General features: G+C 46.4%; 1 protein-coding gene across 11 annotated transcripts in view; it reads right to left on the bottom strand.

Annotated features, from left to right (window-relative positions):
• The window catches only part of PPIP5K1 (diphosphoinositol pentakisphosphate kinase 1), a 431,068-nt gene that overhangs the window by 176,648 nt on the left and 231,625 nt on the right, over positions 1-22,795 (bottom strand). For all 11 annotated transcript variants that reach the window (XM_082257041.1, XM_082257040.1, XM_082257039.1 and 8 more), the window contains exons 22-23: positions 15,960-16,067; positions 72-188 (exon numbers count right to left, since the gene is read on the bottom strand). In XM_082257041.1, coding sequence (XP_082113167.1) covers positions 72-188; positions 15,960-16,067 — 225 coding nt within the window. The remainder of the gene's footprint in view (positions 1-71; positions 189-15,959; positions 16,068-22,795) is intronic.

A 22,795-nucleotide genomic window follows, 5' to 3' on the forward strand; every position in this document is an offset into this window, starting at 1 on the left:
CAGGCACTGAACAGTTTTTCCAGCATGCTAGATTGCATTATAGGCATTCAGAGAGATGTGTATCTGCCTACTTCAGCTGAAGCTGGTCGAAATCCAAATCCCAGGGGGGCTTTTTCATCTTCTTCACAGCCTTTGACTCCTGGACTGAAATGAAGCTCTACATGAAATCGCTCTTCCGAAGATGGGTCCTGCAATGCAGAAGAACAGAAAAACATAACTATACACCCACCATACCAATTAACCAATTATTACACAAAATGTGTGTTGAATTTACAGCTTTACCCTGGCCAAAATAGTACCCAGGGCAAATGACCGTTGGCAAGGGGCTAGGATATAATTTTAAAGACTGCTGATTTTTTTAGTACACACGCAATTAGGGGCTCGTTCACATGTTTGGCCAGCCCTTGCCCCACTCTGAATAAGCGTCCTGCAGTGGATCACTTTTTTGTACTGCTGGAAAACTGGTGAGAGGATGCACTGGACACCGTTGCTGCCATTGTGCTATATGCTGGGTGTCCATTGCGCTCCTGTGCCTTTAAAGGAGGAGTGGGCTTTCTCCAGGCTCATCTGACCTCTATATATCCATTATTATGAATATTCTTCTACTATTGGGACACTCAAAATTTAGAGTTAAGACTGCAGATAGTACTTGCAAATGTGTGCAAACTAAAGCCCTGTTTTTACCGCAAACTGTTAGACAGGATAGTTTGGTTGGTTGCAGGCTGGCTGGTAAATTAAGCTGGGAATTTTCTTTGGTTTTGTTTGATATGCGTCACCCTTCCATGGGTTCCTTGCTGCGAAGGCCAGTTATAGGTGGGGGCAGTTGCCATTTGTTTACAAGATCTGCTATCTGTCGCTCTGGGAAACCCTCTTCTACATATACTGTGCTATTTGACAAAAAATAAAGTGTATATGGTACTTTGCAACTGTTTTACATATATCAGGTATCTGTTATTTTATAAGGTTTGAGGAGAAACTCTTTCTGCATACAGTACATGCAGCTGAAGTGGTTATTACGGAGGAAAGCCTTTTTAAACAAATGTAACAAATTGAAGCAAAAGTCCATAGATAAACTGCATGATCTTTCTTTAGTAAAAGATCAATTGACATCCTCGGAAGCTGTACAAAAAGGAGATCTTGTTTTGTACATTTATCTAGAGGTACAAGTTACATGACACCTGCCTATCCTTAAATTCATCACAACTAAAATGGGTCAAAGGTAGAGTTTGAAATTCTAGCGTGTAACCCCTGGACACCATATCCCTCCCCCATGCGTCTAGTGCTATCAGTCCAGGTGATTGCAAAGGCTAACAGCCGTTCCCCTCACTTTGGAAAGTGGTGGCATCCCCTCATTATGAGAAATAATTGCCTCTGGAAGGTATCAGCATTCAAGGTATGTGAGGTAACAGAGTCCCAAACTTGATTGTTTTGGTCTGGGGCTTAGAGACGCAAGAGAAGAGAAAGGAACTCTGGTTGCAGAGGAAGGAGGTTTTCCAGGTTGAGTTTTAGCTTTTTACAAACAAAAAAAGGTTACTTTGCCCACCAAGTGGCCAAGTTTTCCAGGGAAGTATCAAAAAGGCATTGCCCTAAAATGGCAAAAGCAGCAAGCATTTTTTGCACTGCTGTTCAGCAGGCAAACATTCAAATCAAAGAGTCCTATACATAAGCACAGAGAGTTGACTGACTCATAGACATACGATTGTCACAAGTCCATCAACACAGTAGTGTAGGGCAACAGGCATGAGTTCTGTTGTGATAAGACTGTGTCAGGAGCCTGACCTTTTATATATGTAAAAAAAGAAAAATAAACAAATAGCTGATGATAATAAAATACAAGATTATCAAAGTGATCATAATTTAAACTAATAAATAATCAAATTTATAAAATGTCCATAAAAGGTAATCCGGTCCAGAAGCAAAAAAGGGGGGTAGATGACACCATCGATCCCAAAGGAACCACACTCAGATAGTAAAAGAGGGTGACTAGAAAACCAGGAAGGAAACTTCACACCCTATATGATAAGGGAATCTCCTTACCAGATCAAATGGACCCTTAAATTATAGGTGGTCAAACCAGGCACAATCTCTATCCATAAGAAATGGTCATCTGTCTTTCCTTCCAATATTTCAGGTGGATAATAAGGTAGTAAATAATCAAATCAAGCAAACAGACCTCCATCCATAAACTCTAAGGGTGGTCATCAATCCTCACATACATAGGCAGGTATCAAGCTCCCACAGTCTATACAGGCACAAAACTGGTTCCAGGGTGTATTTTATTATCATCAGTGCTGCACTATTTGTTTATTTGTTGGTTTTTGGAAGCCTGTATCACTATTCCAAGTGCTAGCAGCTCCCCTCATCAGCGCAGTGTTCTACTTGATTCTCACTTTTATATATGTAAACACACAGACTGAAGGAGAAAAATCTAATTGATTCCTTTATCCACACTACACAGTGTGGATGATGGAATCTACCCTGACCGCTATTGTATTCTGATAGCCAGCATTCACAGCTGTCAGAATGCCTGAACATTGACTGCATCTGATTGGACACACGACTACTTCAACGAAAATCAATTAAAAAAAAATAATACATTTTTTTATGAGCCGAGTGCAGTCATGTATGGCAAGCTTTAGTTTAGACACATCTGAAATCCTTAGTCCAGACCCCTAAGGTCTGGCAAATAGCCATGACAGCAATAGCAGCTTGCACAGCAAGGAAAGAAGAGATTTAGAAAGGATTTCCAGACTTTTATCAACAAAATCTTTCAATACTAGAATGTTCTAAAAATATTTCAATACTAGAATGTTCTCAATAGGGACAGTCAGGGTTTTGTAAAGGCAAGAAATGGCAGGATCCACCACGAGGAGGGACCATTTCTCTACAAAAGCCTTCTTTTTAGACTATTGTTAGGCAATATGTTTGGGAAAGGAAAATAACTTGCCAGGAGCGGACCAGTCACAATACAAAACTCGCTCTAGTTACAAGCGTGCTGGGAAGGTTGTGACGGGTTGGGGACTTTAAGGGGAGCCCAGATTTGTAACCTTAAAGAAAGCAGATGTGGGTTGCTTGAGTTCCCAAACATGCATCTACCACATAAAAATATGCTTGAAGCCCCTGCATTCAAAGCCCACATTCCTGGCAGTAAATGTTTGCATAAATTCCAACATAGTCATGTAAAATCCCTCCATGGATAACAGAGGAGGGATCTATGTCAGACGAAGCCAATAAAGACTCCAAGCAGGGACAATCCAGAGAGATCCAGGATGTCAGTCAGATCCTAAAGGAGAAATTATGCAAACCACCTCAGAACTGTTGCTGATTGACCCAGCTTTAGCCGAATAGAGATTTGCTAAAGACTGAACAGCACCCTCCCAGAAGCTTTGTGACATAATAAAAGCTCCTGTGACGACCCATTTATTGTTTTGTTTATTTTGATATTGTCTCAGATAACTTGCAGAGACTCGCAACCAGTGGATGATGTTTTCTATTTTTCAGTGTTCCTTTGTGCCCATATGTTATAAATGTGTGGCATAGTATTTTGTACAGTATCTCACAAAAGTGAGTAAACCCCCACATTTTTGTAAATATTTTATTATATCGTTTCATGTAACACTGAAGAAATGACACTTTGATACAATGTAAAGCAGTGAGTGTACAGCTTGTATAACAGTGTAAATTTACTGTCCCCTCAAAATAACGCAACACATAGCCATTAATGTCTAAACCGCTGGCAACAAAAGTGAGTACACCCCTAAATCAAAAATGTCCAAATTGGGCCCAATTAGCTACTTTCCCTCCCTGGTGTCATGTGACTCGTTAGTGTTACAAGGTCTCAGGTGTGAATGGGGAACAGGTGTGTTAAATTTGGTGTTATCGCTCTCACTCTCTCATACTGGTCACTGGAAGTTTAACATGGCACCTCATGGCAAAGAACTCTTGGAGGATCTGAAAAAAGAATTGTTGGCCTAGGCTATAAGAAGATTGCCAAGACCCTGCAACTGAGCTGCAGCGTGGTGGCCAAAACCATACAGCGGTTTAACAGGACAGGTTCCACTTAGAACAGGCCTCGCCATGGTCGACCAAAGAAGTTGAGTGCACGTGTTCAGCATCATAGCCAGAGGCTGTCTTTGGGAAATAGACTTATGAGTGCTGCCAGCATTGCTGCAGAGGTTGAGGAGGTGTCAAGCGTGTGTGGTGGCAACCAGGTGAGGAGTACAAAGACAAGCGTGTCTTGCCTACAGTCAAGCATGGTGGTAGGAGTGTCATGGTCTGGGGCTGCATGAGTGCTGCTGGCACTGGGGAGCTACAGTTCATTGAGGGAACCATGAATGCCAGCAAGTACTGAGACATACTGAAGCAGAGCATGATCTCCTCCCTTCGGAGACTGGGCTGCAGGGCAATATTCCAACATAAGAACGACCCCAAACACACCTCCCAGTCGACCACTGCCTTGCTAAAGAAGCTGAGGGTAAAGGTGATGGACTGACCAAGCATGTCTCCAGGCCTAAACCCTACTGAGCATCTGTGGGGGATCCTCAAATGGAAGGTGGAGGAGCGCAAGGTTTCCAACTTCCATCAGCTCCATGATGTCCTCATGGAGAAGTGGAAGAGGACTGTAGTGGCAACCTGTGAAGCTCGGGTAAACTCCATGCCCAAGAGGGTTAAGGCAGTGCTGGAAAATAATGGTGGCCACATAAAATATTGCCACTTTCTTGATGACTCAACACACATTTCTTAATGTTTAAAACAAAGTTACCGCCCAGTGGTATCACAATAAGAAATGCTCAATACACTTGATTTTGGACATTAGATACTGATATGTTCCTTCTTCTGTTACAGTAATACTGTATCTTTTGTCCAACCAATATTATGCTATTATTAGCTATGTATATCTAATAACACTGTATGTTCAATGTTACCTGTTTTTATTACTTTAATAAAGCAATATTTTGTGAAAAAAAATAAAAAAAATATTGCCACTTTGGGCCCAATTTGGACATTTTTACTTAGGGGTGTACTCACTTTTGTTGCCAGCGGTTTAGACATTAATGGCTGTGTGTTGAGTTATTTTGAGAGGACAGCAAATTTACACTGTTATATAAGCTTTACAATCACTACCTTACATTGTAGCAAAGTGTCATTTCTTCGGTGTTGTCACATGAAAAGAAATAATAAAATATTTACAAAAATGTGAGGGGTGTACTCACTTTTGTGATATACTGCACATTCTACATGTAATGATATCACTTTTTTTTTTACAATAAAAATAATAATAAAAAAAAATAAAAAATAAAGAAAGAAAAAAAAGGTTTTGTGATGCTGGAGTGTCAGAGCACAAGTAAAGTGAGTTTTAACCCACAAGGGGAACTCACAAGGAAGACAAATGCCAAGTTTCCAGAAAGAGGTGGGAGCCCCCACCAAAGGTTGTCCCTTCGATTTTCAAATGAATTAAAGGAGTTTTAAAGTCAGAAGGTTTTTTATCTTAATGCATTTAATCCATTAAGATAAAAAACCTTCTGGGTGTAGCAGCCTTCCCGTCACCTCCTAATAGTTATCGGAGCCTCATCCCTGTCCAGCGATGTCCACGCGTCCCCTCGGCTGTCCGGTACACTCTCCTTCCTGATTGGCTGAGACACAGCCGCGGTGCCATTGGCTCCAGCGGCTGTTAAAGTCAGTCAGCCGATCAGGAGAGAGAGGGGGCGGGGCCAAACCACAGCTCTGTGTCCGAATGGACACACGGAGCTGCAGCTCGGCTCGGGTGCCTCCATAGCAAGCTGCTTGCTGTGGGCGCACTCAACAGGAGGGTGGGGCCAGGAGCACAGAAGAGGGACCCGAGAAGAGGAGGATCGGGGCGGCTCTGTGCAAAACCACTGCACAGAGGAGGTAAGAATAAATGGATTTTTGTAAAATCTTACCGTAAAATCCTTTTCTCTTAGCTCATTGACAGACGTAGTCCTCGGTGATACAACACCTTCGGGTTATGTTGCCTCCACAGGAGCAGGACTAGACAGGAAATTAAAATGCTCTGGCCACACCCTAGGGGCAGTCCCAGAGGGTATATCCTCTCTCTCTCTGCCTCAGCAAATCAGTTATGTCAAAAAGCAGTCTTTAGAGATTTTAACCCAACCCAACTCCAAAACAGAGGGGCGGGGACTACGTCTGTCAATGAGCTAAGAGAAAAGGATTTTACGGTAAGATTTTACAAAAATCCATTTTTCTCTATCGCTCATTGACAGACATAGTCCTCGGTGACACAGCACCTTCGGGACGTCCCAGAGCAGTATCACAAATGAGGGGTGGGAAAATGGAAATCAAATCCCAATCTAGAAGGCCCAACCGGTGCCAACTAGAAGTTTACAATGCTCATCCTTAAATGATGAGACTCAACAAAAAAGAAATTTTTCAAACAGAAAAAAAAAAACTCTCGAGGTAGACCACCGGTCTCCTCAAATTGCGGCCTGCAAAACCTTGCGGCCAAATGAGGCATCCGCCGATGCCGTCACATCAATTTTATAGAATTTTGTAAAGGTATGTACCGACGACCAGGTGGCCGCCTTACATACCTGGACCACTGACGCCTGATGGCGAAAGGCCCAGGAAGTACTGAGCGCTCGAGTGGAGTGCGCCCTAACAGGGAACGGAGGACTCTGACCCTTAATAGAATAAGCCTGTACCACCGTCTGTCTAATCCATTTGGCAATGGTCGCGGCAGATGCAGGCAAACCCTTTCTGGGGCCATCCGTGATCACAAAAAGTGAATCCGTCTTACGGAATGATTCCGTAGCTTTCAGGTATACTCTGATTGCCCGAACCACATCCAAGGAATGCAACGCATGTTCCCGATGATGCTTGGGCTGAGGACACAAGGAAGGTAGTACAATATCTTCATTCAGATGAAAATCTGAAACCACCTTAGGAAGAAAGGATGGCTTAGGATGAAGTACTACCTTATCCCTATGAATCACTAGGTATGGGGACTGGCATGATAATGCAGCCAGTTCTGACACCCTGCGAGCAGAAGTGATAGCCACCAAGAAGGCCACCTTCTGGGATAAAGTAAACAAGGGAATCTCCCTGATGTTTTCAAAGGGAGGTTTCTGTAGAACCGACAAAACTAAATTAAGATCCCAGGGCGGTAAGGGCGCGCGGACTGGTGGAGCCAGGTGCCGCACCCCCTGGATGAAATTCCGCACCAAGGACTTGGTAGCTAAAGGTTTCTGAAAGAAGATTGCTAATGCTGAAACTTGACCCTTGATGGTGCTCAAGGCTAGCTTCTGCTCAACCCCTTGTTGCAAAAAAGCCAATATTCGAGTCACCGAATAGGTACGTGGAGGAAATCCTAAAGATTCGCACCACGCAATATAAGTCTTCCATGTGTGATAATAGACCTTGCTGGAAGTCGCTTTCCTTGCTTTAATAAGGGTAGGAATGACTGAAGCTGACAAACCTCTGTCCTTCAGTACTTGGGTCTCAATGGCCAGGCCATTAAAACCAGCGACTGTAAAGCACGATGGTAAATTGGTCCTTGAGACCACAGACACTCCCTGAGACGAAGTTCCCACGGAACGTCTGCGACTAACATGTCCAAGTCGGCCAGGCCGGCTTGACGAGGCCAGCCTAGAATTTCTAGGACCACTGGTGCTGACTGGATTTGAACCAGGCGTCCCTAGAGCTATCTGGCCCCGACCATCCGAGAAAGTCTGGTCGTTTTCTGTTCCCACACATTTATCAGATACCTGATTGCTATCAGGAAGGGTGATCTTTTCTGGTTGAACCTCAGGGACCGAAGTCACCCGGCTAGAGGCTTCTTGGCCTGTCTGGTCAACCAGATCCGATTCCTGTGGGGAATTGAGACTAATCTTAGGAAAAGGTAAAGGAAAAGATCTATTCAGGGAACGGTGACTACCGCTCCCTGTAGTACTTAAATGTTGGAAGGGAAGAATCGCACCGGTAGTAGTAGTTGATGCTCGATCTAATGTCCTGAATACCGGTGAAAACGCCCCCCCACCCTCAAACCGGGTGGGGGCGCACCTTCAGGCTGTGTACTCCTTTGCTTCGGGTTTGGCTGAGTTGGTCCTCTGTTTGTCCGACCAGCCTTTCTTGAACCCTCCTGGAGGAGTCTTGCCTTTCCCGCTTGTTCCAGCCGGGCGTGCGAACCCTTTATGGGCGGTAAAGAAAGGTCCTCGCTTGTTGCGAGGTCCCTTAGCTTTAGCAGCCTGTGGCAAAAAAGTGCTCTTGCCCCCAGTGGCATCCTTAATGATTTCATCTAGGGTGGCCCCAAATAGACGATTCCCCTGAAAGGGGAGATTCGTCAATGTCTTTTTGGAACCTAGGTCAGCTGACCAGCATTTTAACCACAGCACACGTCTGAGGATTACCGCTGACATAGATGCATGCCCTAATAGGGGAGTAGTGTCCAAGGCTGCGTCACAGATAAACTGTAGCCCTTGTATAATCTGTTCCATCAAATCAGATGTTTCCTGGGGAATATCTTTTCCCCTAAGGTCTTGGCGTACCAATCTCGCCCATTCCGTAGGTGTCTGGGAAACTAGACCAATAACAATTACTGGTCTAAATGCTGACCCTATCAGAGAGAAGATGGTGCGGGACTCTGCTTCCATCTTTCGATCCACCGGATCCTTAAAGGACGAAGTGTCCTCCACTGGGATAACCGTGGCTTTATTCAGCCTGGAAATAGGTGGATCCACCACTGGTGGTACCGTCCATTTCTTAATGATGGATTCCTCAAACGGATAGCGTCTAGCAATACGCTTGGAAATAGTAAAGGTACGTTTAGAATGCTCCCATTCTCCTTTAATCTTATTACCAAAACACTTGGGTACAGGAAAAACCTTCACCGTTTTGATGGGCTTGTTAGTACCAAAAGGAATCTCTGTATCAGTTGCTTCTGCCGGTAAAACCTCAAGTTTTAAGGTTTCCTGCACTGCCACAACTAGTGCGTCCACCAATGCTTCTTCCTGAATTATAGCGGGAGAAGAAACGTCCTCCACACTGTCTGAGGGAGCTTTACCTGAGGTAACAGCCCTTGCAGAGGGACCTGCAACTGCAGTGACCATCTCTGAATCTGAGTCAGAGGTGTCAGATAATATAGGGGTAGGCGGGGGTCGCTTCCTTGACCCTCGTCCCTGACAGGCCGCCTCCACCCGAGCCACCATAGACTCCAAAATTGCTGTAAATGCCTCTACACTCTGTGCACCGGCGGGTCCCGTGGCCCCCTCGAGGGAAACAGGTGGGGGAATTTGTGTGGCAGGGTCCATGATTATTCCAGTAACTTCCCGGAAAATATAATTCAAAAATAAAAAACTTTTTTTTTTTTTTTTTTTTTCACAGACCCCCAGCGCCACAAAAGCCCCTTAGTGTTACCTGCTAGGGATCCCTATCGATCGAGAGAGAGAGAGAGAGAGATAGACCCCCAGGCTCACCACTTGATGCTCAGAGTTTAACTGCAACAGGTTACAGCGCTGTCTTGACAAACAGGAAGTCTTTTGGCTGGCTGCCCAGGAAGAAAGGAGGCGGCTCCGCCCCTCTGCACGCCTTCCGGCGTCTCCCCTAGCTCCACGAGGTGTTTGCATCACCTCAAACATGGCCGCCCCCATGCTGGAGACACGAGGCTACGCCAAAATGGCGGCTCGTGCAATCCAGCAAAAAAAATGGCGGCGGCCTGTACCAAATAGCGGTGTGCTGCAGGGCACACAACACTATCTCTGCATGGGGATTTTTGGCGTGGTTGGCGGTACCAGCCCTGGCGGACCTCATGGCCGTTCGGAAGGCCTGCTATAGCTGGAGATTTGACTAGGAAGGCAGTCTACATGTCCGTGGCTTCTGACTGGTAGGTACCTTATTCTTATCACAGTAAGATTCCCAGACTGCCACTGATTACAATCTTTTAAACATGTATACAATTAGATTGTTAGCTCCCAAACCAAGCCTCCTGGCTTTTTGCACATAAAATCACACTCAAAGTAGGGGGATCTGTGCCATGTTATAGGATAGAGGGGGACTCTATCTTACCATACAGAGAGGGGCCCGCGTTCACCACAAGACCCGTCAGGGGGAAAAGGAGGAACATACTACTCACCATACCGGAACCAGGCGGGCACCAACTCCTGACAGTACCCCTCTCCACCGGGGCGGGAGGGCTGTCGACCAATACGGACGCCGTGACTCATGGTCTTTGGCGTTTCAGCGAGACGTTTAACTCGCGGGGTCAGTCCCTTAATGGGACTTTGTCGCGGCCGACCCAGCGCGGAGCTATGGCCTGCACGCGCTCGTAGGCTGAACTGGGGTGACCACCGGATCTCAACATCCAGCCCGTCGCCCAGTTCAGCTTTCTTGCTTGAAGATCTCACAGGAACACTGGAGAAAAAAGCTGTCTAAAAAATCTTTTTAAGAAAAAAATCTTGCCAGGACCGAAGATCCCAGCAAGGTATCTAGGTCCTTACTCCTAACTAGACAGAAAATAACTGATTTGCTGAGGCAGAGAGAGAGAGGATATACCCTCTGGGACTGCCCCTAGGGTGTGGCCAGAGCATTTTAATTTCCTGTCTAGTCCTGCTCCTGTGGAGGCAACATAACCCGAAGGTGCTGTATCACCGAGGACTACGTCTGTCAATGAGCGATAGAGAAAACATGTTTGTTATTTAAAAAAAACAAAAGACGACTTTACAATTACTTTAAACAGAGTAAATAAAATAAACAATTGTGTTATTTTGTATTTCTGATTCACTACTGAACAGTTATTACAAACACCGCTTAGAAACCGCAGGTTGGACAGAAGTGGTGATATTGTATCTTTTAGTAAATTTAACTTCACATATCATTTATTGTAAACACACCCAGGGTCTTTTTAAAATATATTACTCATTCTATCATTACTGCAAACACAATAAGGGCAAACCACTAAATATAAATTAGAATTTTACATATCAAGGCTTTAAATAAAAATGGGATTTTTGTACTTACTGTAAACCGAGTTTATTGACGGACACAGCTCCCCATTATTTAGAACCATAGGGTTATATTGCCCCCTACAGGGGAAGGACACTAGACAGAAAAAAAAGACTTGGCTATACCTATGGGCAGTCCTAGGTGGTATACATCCCCCTCTCTGCTATAGGCCTTCAGTTTTTTTCTGCCTAGTCAGGAGTGAGGACCTAGTTCCCTGCTGGGATCTCTCGCCCAGGTATTTTTTTTTCCTTTTACATGGCATTTTTTCTCATGTTTTTTTTTCCTGTGAGATCTACAATCAACTGCCGGACTGGGCAACGGGCTGGTTAGTAACAAGCAGTGTCAGAAGTATTAAAACTCCATAGAGCGGTGGGTGCTGTGTCCATCAATTAAGTCAGAGAAATGGGTTTTACGGTAGGTACAAAAAATCCAATTTTGTCCTTCGTTCATTGACATTACTCAGAACCACAGGGATGTCCCCAAGCAGTGCCAAACATGAGGGGTGGGACAACAAAAAATCCCAAGGCTAAACACAATAGCCAACCAGGTAAACAGGAGCTCAACAAAAAAACAACTGGAGCCCAACCTGAACAATATAGTCCCAAAGAGGGAACAGACCCTCCAAACAGCAGCCTGCAAACCTTTGCGGCCAAAGGAAGCATCCGCAGATGCCAACACATCCACTTTGTATAACTTAGTGAAAGTGTGTAGCAACCACCAAGTGGCCGCCTTGCAAACCTGCACCAGTGACGCTTAATGACGGAAGGCCCAAGAAGCACTCGAGTAGAGTGCGCTGTTACAAGGAATGGAGCAACCTGATCCTTGATAGAATAGGCCTGAGTCACCATTTGTCTGATCCATCTGGCAATGTTCGCAGAAGAAGCAGACAGCCCTTTTCTTGGCCCGTCTGTGATCAAACAGGGAATCTGACCTCCGAAAGGACTCAGTGGCTGCCAAAATACACCTGAATCGCCCGAACCACATCCAGGGCATGCAAAGCAAATTCCTTAAGATGTTTGGGTCTGGTACACAGAGAAGGCAAAACAATGTCTTCATTCAGAAGAAAGTCAGAGACGATCTTAGGAAGGAACCACAAGATAGGGCAGTGTTTCTCAACCTTTTTCCAGTCGGGGCACCCTTGAAAAAGTATTTTCAGTCTTGAGGCACCCCTGTCCAAGGTTCAGTTAACGTTACTGTATGTTGTGGAACATGCAAAAAATCAGGCTGGTTCCTGACACACAGACAAATGCTCTGCTTTTTAGGGGTGCCAATAATTCTTAATGGTACCCCACACATTGGAGAACATGGGGTGCTTTTGGTGCTTTTTGGTGCTGCGCAATTTAAAAAAAAGGTTCAGTTACTTCTTTCCCTGCATTTCTGCGGGTAGGGAAGCCAATTGAAATGAATGGGCTGCCATATATGTAGCATGCAGCCATGCAGATGTGAACACACACACATATGAACACACACACATGAACACAGACGCACGAACACAAACACATACATGTATAAAGCCCTTTTAAAACGTAGCACAGTACCTTTTTCTCATTCAGCCAGGTACTGCATTGTAGGGGAAGTAGAGGGCATAGCACACTCCTCTTCCCTTTACTTTCACTTTTGAAGCTGAAGGAGCTCCCTCACAGTGCCGATGTACAGTTCGGCAGGGGATCGGGACACTGGGCTCATCTGATAGCCCTTCTCTCCCATGATTCCGAGGCACACCTGAGGACCTCTGGCGGCACACTAGTGTGCCGCGGCACCCTGGTTGAGAAAGGCTGAGATAGGGGATACAACAAGATAAACGCCGCTAGCTCCAACATCTGCGAGGAGAGGTGATAGCCACCAAAAAGGCCACCTTCTATGACATCATAAGCAGGGGAATCTCCGCAATATTTTCAAAGGGAGGCGTCTAGAGAACTGAAAGCACTAAGTTCAGATCCCATGGCGATAGAGGAGACCGCACTGGTGGAGTCAGATGTCGAATCCTTTGAATATAAGTACTTTAAACGAAGACTGCCAAGGCCGACATCTGGCCCTTGATGGTAGTCAAGGCCAATTTCTGCTTAACACCTCGTTGAAAGATCAAAATCCGAGCGACCAAAAAGGAACAAGGGTGAACTTGAATCATCTCAACGAAATATACGCTTTTCCATGTTCCACGTACAATGGTAGATCTTCCTAGAGGTAGACTTCCTAGCCTTTAGCCGTGTCAGAATCCCCGACCCAGGCAAATCTCTATCCTTCAGCACCTGGCTTTCAACAGCCAGGCCGTCAAAGCCAGTGACTGTAAAGCAGGATGGAAGATCGGCCCTTTGGACAGTAGATCCTCCCTGAGAGGCAGTCTCCAAGGGATGTCGGTGACCAGTCGCACCAGGTCGATGTACCAAGACCAGCGAGGCCACTAGAATGATCAGAATCCCTTCAGCTTTGATCCTGTGCAAAAGCCACTGCAGAAGCTTGAGAGGAGGAAAGGCGTAGATTAGACAATACTGGCCCCACAGGGCCACCAGAGCATCTGTGGCATCCGCCACAGGATCCTGAGACCTTGCCACAAACCTCTGTACCATTCTGTTGAGCCGGGACGCCAACAGATGCACCTTAAGGATGCCTCACCGAAGACATCTGATGAAACATGTCGGGGTGAAGGGATCACTCCCCTTGGTCCAACGCCTGCCGACTTTTACACTACTTCCGGCTACTTCCAAGGCTGCCAACACACTCTTTGTTCCACCCTTGTGATTGACATAGGCCACCACTGTGGCATTGTCCAAATGGATGCGTACCGGGAGCCCCCGGAATCAATCCGTCCAGTGATCCAGGCAAAGCCTGATCTCCTGAAGTTCCAAGATACTAATTAGCAGTCTGGACTCTTCCAGCGTCCAACAACCCTGAGTGGAGCTTAGTCCCAGGACACCTCCCCACCCGGACAGACTGGCATCCGTGGTGACCACTGTCAAACACAAGGGGAGAAAGGATTTGCCCTGCCGAAGAGCAAGAGCGTGAAGCCACCAGACCAGGGATTCCATGGTTTCTCGGCTCAGCCGATTCAGATTCTCCAGAGACCTCAGACACCATTTCACCAAAATCTCCTTTAAAGGACCTCATATGGAACCGTCTCGAAGGTAGATACATCAGGCCCTGCACCTGCATGCAAGTCCAGAGGGAGGACCATCTGCTGGACAGCAGTAGATGAATTGCAGCATGCAACTTCTGGAGTTTGTCCAGAGGAAGGAACAGATAATTCAATTTTGTGGATGGAATCAGAGCAGACTTCTGGTAACTCAGAGCCAACCAAACTCCTTCAGGGTCTGTATAGTGATCTCCACGTTGTCCATCAAGGCAGCAGAGGACTCCACTCGCAAGAGGACATCGTCCAAGTAGCCTAGTACCGAAACCCACAGGTCATGTAGCAACGCCAGAACTGGGGCCAACACTTTTGTGAAGACCCGAGGAGCAGAGGCGAGACCAAAGGGTAACGCCACAAACTGATAGTGCTCCTCTTCCACAGCAAAATGGAGGAAGCACTGGTGTCAGGCACATTTTGGAATGTGCAGGTAAGCATCCTTGATGTCGATAGTAGCATAAAAAGTTCCCCTAATGTAGGGATGCCACCACCGTGCAAATGGACTCCATTCAGAACTTCTGTACCCGCACAAAGCAGTTCAGTGCCTTGACCTCGCGAGGCGTTTAACTCGCAGGCCAGCCCCGGTTCAGTGGGGCTATGTCATGGCCCACCTAGCGCATAGCTCTTCTCTGCGTGCGCTCGCTGGCCGGACTGGGGGGACCACTAGATCTAGATATCCAGTCCGTTGCCCAGTCCGGGAGTTGATTGTAGATCTCACAGGAGAAAAAAAAAAGAGAAAAAATGCCATGTAAAAGGAAAAAAAAATGCCTGGACCAGAGATTCCGGCAGGGAACTAGGTGCTTACTCCTGACTAGGCAGAAAAAAAAAACTGATGGCCTATAGCAGAGAGGGGGATGTATACCACCAAGAACTGTCCATAGGTGAAGCCAATTTTTTCTGCCTAGTGTCCTACTCCTGTATAATATAACCCTATGGTTCTGAGTAATAGAGAGCTGTGTCTGTCAATGAACAAAAGAGAAAAATATGTATCTATATCTGCTTGGTCAGAAATGGGATCCAGCGCGTTTGCCTGTGGATTCCTGATCTCTTCTCCACCATGTACACGAAATAATGATCACCATCTCAAGGAACAGCTATGTGACACATTAGAGCCAATATCACACTAGCAATCCTCCCTTTGGTAAGAAACACAAGATCTATAAACACTTTAAGCCCTGGTACACACTAGAAGTTTTTTACATTCAACCCAGCAAGCTGAACGAAAGAAAAACTGAGAGATCAGGGTAGTAGCACAAGCGATGTTATTGAGGTGATCTCCCTCACTGTCCTTTTGTGTTTTGACAGGGGGACCCCCCCCCCCTTTTGGAACACAATGATCAGCGCTGGCAGCCATTGGCTATCTGTTTTTTATCTATTTTTGGCTCGTGTGTACAGGGTTTAAAGCTGGGCTTGTTCACTACATGTAAGCCCTTTTACAGTCCCTTTGCTACAACACACATTCTGTTATATACATTAGTGGGATGTGGGCATACTAACATGGTATACCTTATACTCCTATTGCGATAAGCTGTGTACACATGTGGGCTGAATAAAAACACGGAGGGCTGCAAACAAACTGGCCGATTACCTGCAGCCAGTTAGGGTACAGCCAAAACTTGCAAGAAATGCTGACCCTGGATGCACCCTGGCTGCGTCAAGGGTCGGTATTTGGTTCAAGTTTCATCTGAGCAATTGCATGCAAATTATCTACATAAAGCAAAGGAGGAACTTGGGTGGCAACAGCTGAACCAAGAATGCCACAGCCAGCAAGCTTCATTACTCAAGAGCTATAGGATTTGCCCCATAACAGCAACACCAAGAATGCTTTTGACAGCTTTATCATGTTCTGTTATGAACTCACCTTATTGTTATCCTCGTAAAGCATGATCACAATTTGTGTCATGTAGTTTAGCTCCGACACAGCACTTAAATAATCCATCGCTCTTTTCCACTGCTGATCTTTAGACTCCTAGAAATACAAAGTAACAGACCATTGATAAGAATGCATTATGTACGACCTAGATTAATCTGCAGTGATAATTTACTTTTACTTAAGGGTTTATTTAAAGTAGTAATCATCCCTCATATGTTCTATGATAATTAGATCAGATTGGATCAACTAAGCAGAGTCCGATAAATACTGCTCAAAAAAAACTAAAGGAACACTTTTTAATCAGAGTATAGCCATCAAGTCAATTAAACTCCTAGGATATTGATCTGGTCAGTTAAGTAGCAGAGGGGGTTGTTATTCAGTTTCAGCTGATTTAGTGTTAATTAAATTAACAGGTGCACTAGATGGGCAACAATGAGACAACCTCCAAAACAGGAATGGTTTTACAGGTGCAGGCTTACTGACATTTTTTCCCTACTGATCTTTTCTGACTGTTTTTCACTAATTTTGCACTTGGTTAGGGTCAGTGTCACTACTGGTAGCATGAGGCGATACCTGGACCCTATAGAGGTTGCAGGATGGCACATCAATACATGCCATTGCCAGGTTTGCGGTGTCTCCCAGCACAGTCTCAAGAGCATGGAGGAGATTTCAGGAGACATGCAGTTACTCTAGGGGAGCTGGACAGGCCTATAGAAGGTCCTTAACCCATCAACAGGACCGGTATCTGTTCCTTTGTGCAAGGATGAGCACTGCCAGACTCCAACAAAATGACCTCCAGCAGGCCACTGGTGTGAATGTCTCTGACCAAACAATCAGAAACAGTCTTCATGAGGGCCCGACCTCCTCTAGTTGGCCCTGTGCTCACTGCCTGCCACCGTGGAGCTTGATTGGCATTTGCCATTTAACACCAGAATTGGTAGGTCCGCCACTGACGTGCTGTGCTTTTCACAGATGAGAGCAGGTTCAGCCTGAGCCCATGTGACAAACGCGAAAGGGTCTGGAGAAGTTGTGGAGAACGTTAAGCTGCCTGAAACATTGTTCAGCACGACCGGTTTGGTGGTGGGCCAGTGAAGGTATGGGGAGGCATATCCATGGAGGGACGCACAGGCCTCTACAGGTTACACAATGGCACCCTGACTGTCAAAGTATTGGGGTGAACTCCTTGGACCAATTGTTAGACCCTACGCTAGTGCAGTGGGACCTGGGTTCCTCCTGGTGCAGGACAATGCCTGGCTTCATGTGGCGAGAGTATGCAGTCAGTTCCCAGGGGATGAAGGAATTGATACCATTGACTGGCCCCCATACTCACCTGACCAAAATCCAATAGAACATCTCTGGTACATTATGTTTCGGTCCCCCCCGACACCGCCAGGTTGCACCTCAGTCTGCTCAGGAGCTTAGTGATGCCCTGGTTCAGTTCTGGGAGGAAACACCACAGGACACCATCCATCGTCTCATTAGGAGCATGCCCCGACATTGCCAGGCATGCATACAAGCACGTGGGGGCCATACAAACTACTGACTACCATTTTGAGTTGCTGCTTTTAAATTTAAGCAAAATAAACTAGCCTGCTGCATAATTTTTCACTTTGATTTTTGGGGTGTCTTTGATGGAAATGAAAATTATCCACTTACAGAGGGCTGAACTCAAAGACACCCCAAAAATTAAAGTCAGCAAAATGCAGGATAGTATATTTTCTGAAATCTACTAAGGCCTGTAGGAGTAACAATTACAGTTTTTTTTTTTCGTTTTTTTCTTTAATATTCAGCAAACAATAGTGTTCCAATCTCAACAGGGGACATTTTTTTTCCCCAGGAAATGCATTATGGGACAAGCGAAAAACCATATGGAAAATTCTGGAGTAGCTGGTTACATGGTTTATGTATTGTAAAGCTGGAATTGGTGAATATGCAGACAAGACCACATTAGGTGGACAAGAATCGGATCAGGTGAACTACATTTCCAGAAAGAGACCAGCCAATAGAGAGGAGGAGACAGAAGAAGAATGCTGAAGGTTTAGTTAGCCCAATGTATACATTTAAATTGCATTTCTTGTCAAGACTCAAATTCCAAAAACCCAACTCTAGTAGTAACAAAGTGGTATGCTCACTTCTGTTTGCTTTGGTATTTTCTGTGTCAACATGGCCCATTTGAGTATATATTTGAAATCAGAACTAGAGTATGTTGCCCAGCCAACTAGAGAGTATAATGTACAATTTGATTTTTGACTTAACGTAAAATCCATTTCTCTGATGTTCATTGATGGACACAGCTCTTCATCTTCACGACTGTAGGGTTATACTGCCCCTCTACAGGAGTATGACACTAGGCAGAGAAAATCTTGAGCATGCCTATGGGGCAATCCCTGAGGGTATACTCCCACTTCCTACTATAGGTATTCGGTTATGTAACAAGCAGTGTCAGAAGAAAAAACCCAACTTCAAAAGAGGGGAGGGTGCTGTGTCTGCCAACGAACATCAGAGAAATGGATTTAAGTCAAAAATCCCATTTTCTCTCTCATTGACGAACACAGCTCTTCATCTTCATGACCGTAGGGACGTCTCAAAGCAGTGACAAACATGAGGGGTGGGAACAGCAGAAAACAAACTTTCCCAAGGCTAATCATAGCCAACCAGGTAACATTGAGCTCAACTGAGAACAGCAGGAGCTTACCTGAAAAAAAGCCTACAAAACTGCGGCCAAAAAAAGCATCTGCAGATGCCAAGACATCCACTTTATAAAACTTTGTGAATGTGTGTACAGACAACCAAGTGGCCGCCTTGCAAACTTGTATCACTGACGCCTGATGATGAAAGGCCCAGGAGGCACTAAGCACCATAGAGTGTGCCATGACAGGGAAAGGAGGAACCTGACCCTTAATAGAATAAGCCTGAACCCCAGTCTTCTGAACCATCTGGAAATGCTCGCAGCAGAAGCAGCCAGGCCCTTGCGAGGTCCATCTGTGAGGACAAAAAGTGAGTCTGACTTCCTAAATGACCCTGTAGCTGCCAGGTACACCCCGATAGCCCGAACCACATCCAGGGAATGCAAGGCAACTTCCTTAGGATGCTTAGGCTTAGGATACATGGAGGGTGACACAATGTCCTCATTGAGATGAAATTTGGAGACGACCTTTGGAAGGAACAACGGACATGGTTGAAGAACCACCTTATCCTTGTGAACCACTAAATAAGGTGAACAACAACACAGCACCGCCAGCTCAGACACCCTGGGAGTAATAGTCACAAAAAAGGCCACCTTCTGGGACAACATAAGCAGGGGAATCTCCAGAATATACTCAAAGGGAGGTTTCTGAAGAACTGACAACACTAAATTGAGGTCCCACGGCGGGAATGGCGACCGCACCGGGGGAAGCCAAGTGTCTCACCCCCTGGAGGAAGGTACCCACCAAGGAGTGTTTGGCCAACGAACATTGAAAGAAAATCGCCAAGGCTGAAACCTGGCCCTTGATGGTACTCGAGGCCAAACGCTGCTCAACCCCTCACTGGAGGAAGGCCAATATCCAAATCACCAAAAAGGAGCGAGGGAGAACCCCAAGAGACTCCCATAGCGCTATGTACATCTTACAAGCATGATGGGAAATCATCCTGGAAGTAGGAATTTCTAGCTTTTAAAAGCGTAGGAATCCCCGATTCAGACAACCCTCTATCCTTCAGCACCTGGCTTTTAAAAGCCAAGCCGTCAAAGCCAGGGACTGTAAAGCAGGATGGAGAATTGGTCCTTGAGACAACAGATCTTCCCTGAGAGGGAGTCTCCAAGGATCATCGGTGACTAGCTGTACAAGATCGGCGTACCAAGACTGGCAAGGCCAATCCGGAGCCACAAGAATGACCGGAATCCCTTCTGCCTCGATCCTGTGCAGGAGTCTTGACAGAAGTTTGAGAGGAAGAAAGGCGTATATCAGACGATAATGACTCCAGGGAGCCACTAAGGCGTCTGTGGCATCGGCTAGAGGATCCCAAAACCGTGCCACAAACCTCTTTACTTTCCTGTTGAGGCAAGAGGCCAACAGATCCACCTCGGGAGTTCCCCACTGGAGACACAACTGACGGAACACCTCCAGACGAAGTGATCATTCTCCTTCGTCTAACGCCTATTGATTGAGATAGTCCGCCTATCAATTTTCCACTCCTGGGATGTGCACAGCAGAGATGGCTGGAACTAACCGTTGTACCCACCTTAGAATGCTGGCTACTTCCCGAGCCTCCAGGACACTTCTTGTGCCCCCTTGGTGATTGACATTGGCCACGGCCATGGCATTGTCTGATTGAGTCCATACCGGACACCCCTGGAGACGATTTGTCCAATGATCCAGACAAAGCCTGATCGCTCGGAGCTCCAATACATTGATTGGTAGTCTGGACTGTTCTAGAGTCCAAACCCCCTGAGCACACTCTGTGCCAAGGACGCCTCTCCACCTAGATTTTCCCTAACTCAACTCGACTCAACTCAACAGGATCAGATTGTCCAGAGACTGAGGATCCTTTTTCCATTTCACCAGAATCGCCTTTTGCAGAGATCTCATGTGGAACTGTGCAAACGGAACCGCCTCAAAAGGTAGACACCATCAGGCCCAGCACCCGTATGCAAGTCCGAAGAGATGACCGTCTGCTGGACAGCAGAAGCCAAATCGCCTCCTGCAGCTTCTGAAGTTTTGACAGAGGGAGAAACACTCTAGTCAAGGCCAAGTCCAAGGTCAGTCCCAAATATTCCAGGCTCGTGGACGGGACCAGAGCAGACTTCTGAAGATTCAGAACCCAACTGAACTCCCTTAGCGTTTTCCGAGTGATCTCCAAGTAGGCAAACAGAGCCGTCGAAGACTTCGTCCAGGTACCCCAAGATTGCGATCCCCCACTGACGCAGTATTGCTAGAACCGGGGCCAACACTTTTGTGAAGACCTGAGGAGCAGGGGCGAGATCAAAGGGTAACACCACAAACTGATAATGCGCCTCACCCACGGCAAAGTGGAGGAAGCGCTAATTGGTTATACAAATGGGGATATGAAGGTAGGTGTCCTAAATGTCGATGGATGCGAGAAAATCACTGACGTAGGGACGCCACCACCGTGTAAATGGATTTAATTCGGAACTTCCGTACCTGCACAAAGCAGTTTAGTGCCTTAAGGGCCAGAATTGACTGGACGCACCTTGCCCTCCTTCCTGGGAACTGTAAACAGGTTTATATAGAAAACTCGAAAACATTCCGACATCGGAACCGGAACAATCACTCCTTGAAGTAAAAAGTCTTGCACTGTCCCATAGAGATCCTGTAAGCGACCTGGGGATAAGTGCAGGTTGGAAGGGAAGAACTTTTCCGGCGGATATAATCGAAACTCAATCTTGTAGCCGGATCAAATTACTTTGTGGACCCAATTGTCCTAATTCAGAAAGGAAGCCAGCGAAGACATTCCCCCCACCACAGATACAGATGAGGGCCCCCTTCATGCAGAGTCGTTTTTTTCCGCAGTCCTGGCAGACTCCACTCTTGGTTTGCCCGGCCAAGACTTCTTGGAACCCCCATTGGAGGCCCGGAAGATTTTAGATCCATTGTCTTGAGATCCAGAGGGACTAAAAAGGCCGCTTGTGAGCAGAAAAGGAAGGACCCCGTCTGCGACGGAACTCCTTACCTTTAGAAGCCTGAGGAAGAAGAGTAGAGTACTTTTTCCCCCATAAGGCCTTTGATGATTTCATCCAAGGAAACTCCAAACAGGTGATCGCCCACAAATGGAGAATCAGACAAGGCCTTCTTAGAAGCCTGGTCTGTAGACCAGCACTTCAGCCAGATAATGTGCTGCAGGACCACTGCTGAGACAGACAGTCTAGCAAGCAGGGGAGCGGCATCCAACGAGGCGTCACAAACTGTAGCCCTTGGATCAACTGATCCACTAGCTCCACAAACTCAGAATTTTTTAAGGAGGGCCTCCTCATAACGGTACCACATTGAAAAACGCTTAGGGATTGCAAAGGTGCGTTTTGGGGACCCCCACTGTTTTGAGACAATATCGAAGGCGGGAAAGGGGAACATCCTCATGACTTTGGAGGACCTGTGGGTGCCAAAGGTGACCCACGTCTCTGATGCTGCGTTAGTCACATCTTCCATATGTAAGGTTTCCCGCACCAATACAATCAGTGCATCCACTAGCGCCTTTTAATGTGCGGCTAGAGGAACAGAGGAATCATCCGCACTATCTGAGCACGCAGGGTGCGTGGACGCAGACCCCGAAGAGTAACTAGCATCCATGGCGGCTGAATCAGACCCTGGATCTGATGAGACAGAGGAAGCAGGTGAAGGCGGAGGACGCTTGGTAGCCCGTTTGACCAGGACCAAATCCACTTTGGACACTAGGCACTCCAGGGCCGCCGTCAGTGCAGCCAGTTGTGGGCCCCAGAGGGCCCAATAGCCTCTGAGAGGGGACCAGGTGGTGAGACATGCTTCAGAGACTCCATGAATGGAGAAGAGGAATCTGCACAACAAAGTGTAAAAACACTGCAAGGGACACCCCACCGCACTTTTAGTACCACAAGGCCCAGCACAGCACTACCGCTGTTTATCAGCAAGGGAGAGACAACCCCACCAGGCACTCACCACCACAGGTAAGTTCACAGAAAAGCTATCTGCACCCACGCCGTGATCAGGGATAGGAACATTGCTATTTCAGACACTAGAGGCCGAGGAGACTTCCCACCGATGTATCACCGCTCATCTGAAAAACATGGCCGCCGCTATTTGCAATGGGAAACCATGGGAAAATGGCCAACGAGGCTACACAAACATGGCCGC

This window comes from Pelophylax lessonae (genome assembly GCF_965119305.1).
Source record: "Pelophylax lessonae genome assembly, chromosome: 4".
In the NCBI taxonomy this organism is placed as follows: domain Eukaryota; kingdom Metazoa; phylum Chordata; class Amphibia; order Anura; family Ranidae; genus Pelophylax; species Pelophylax lessonae.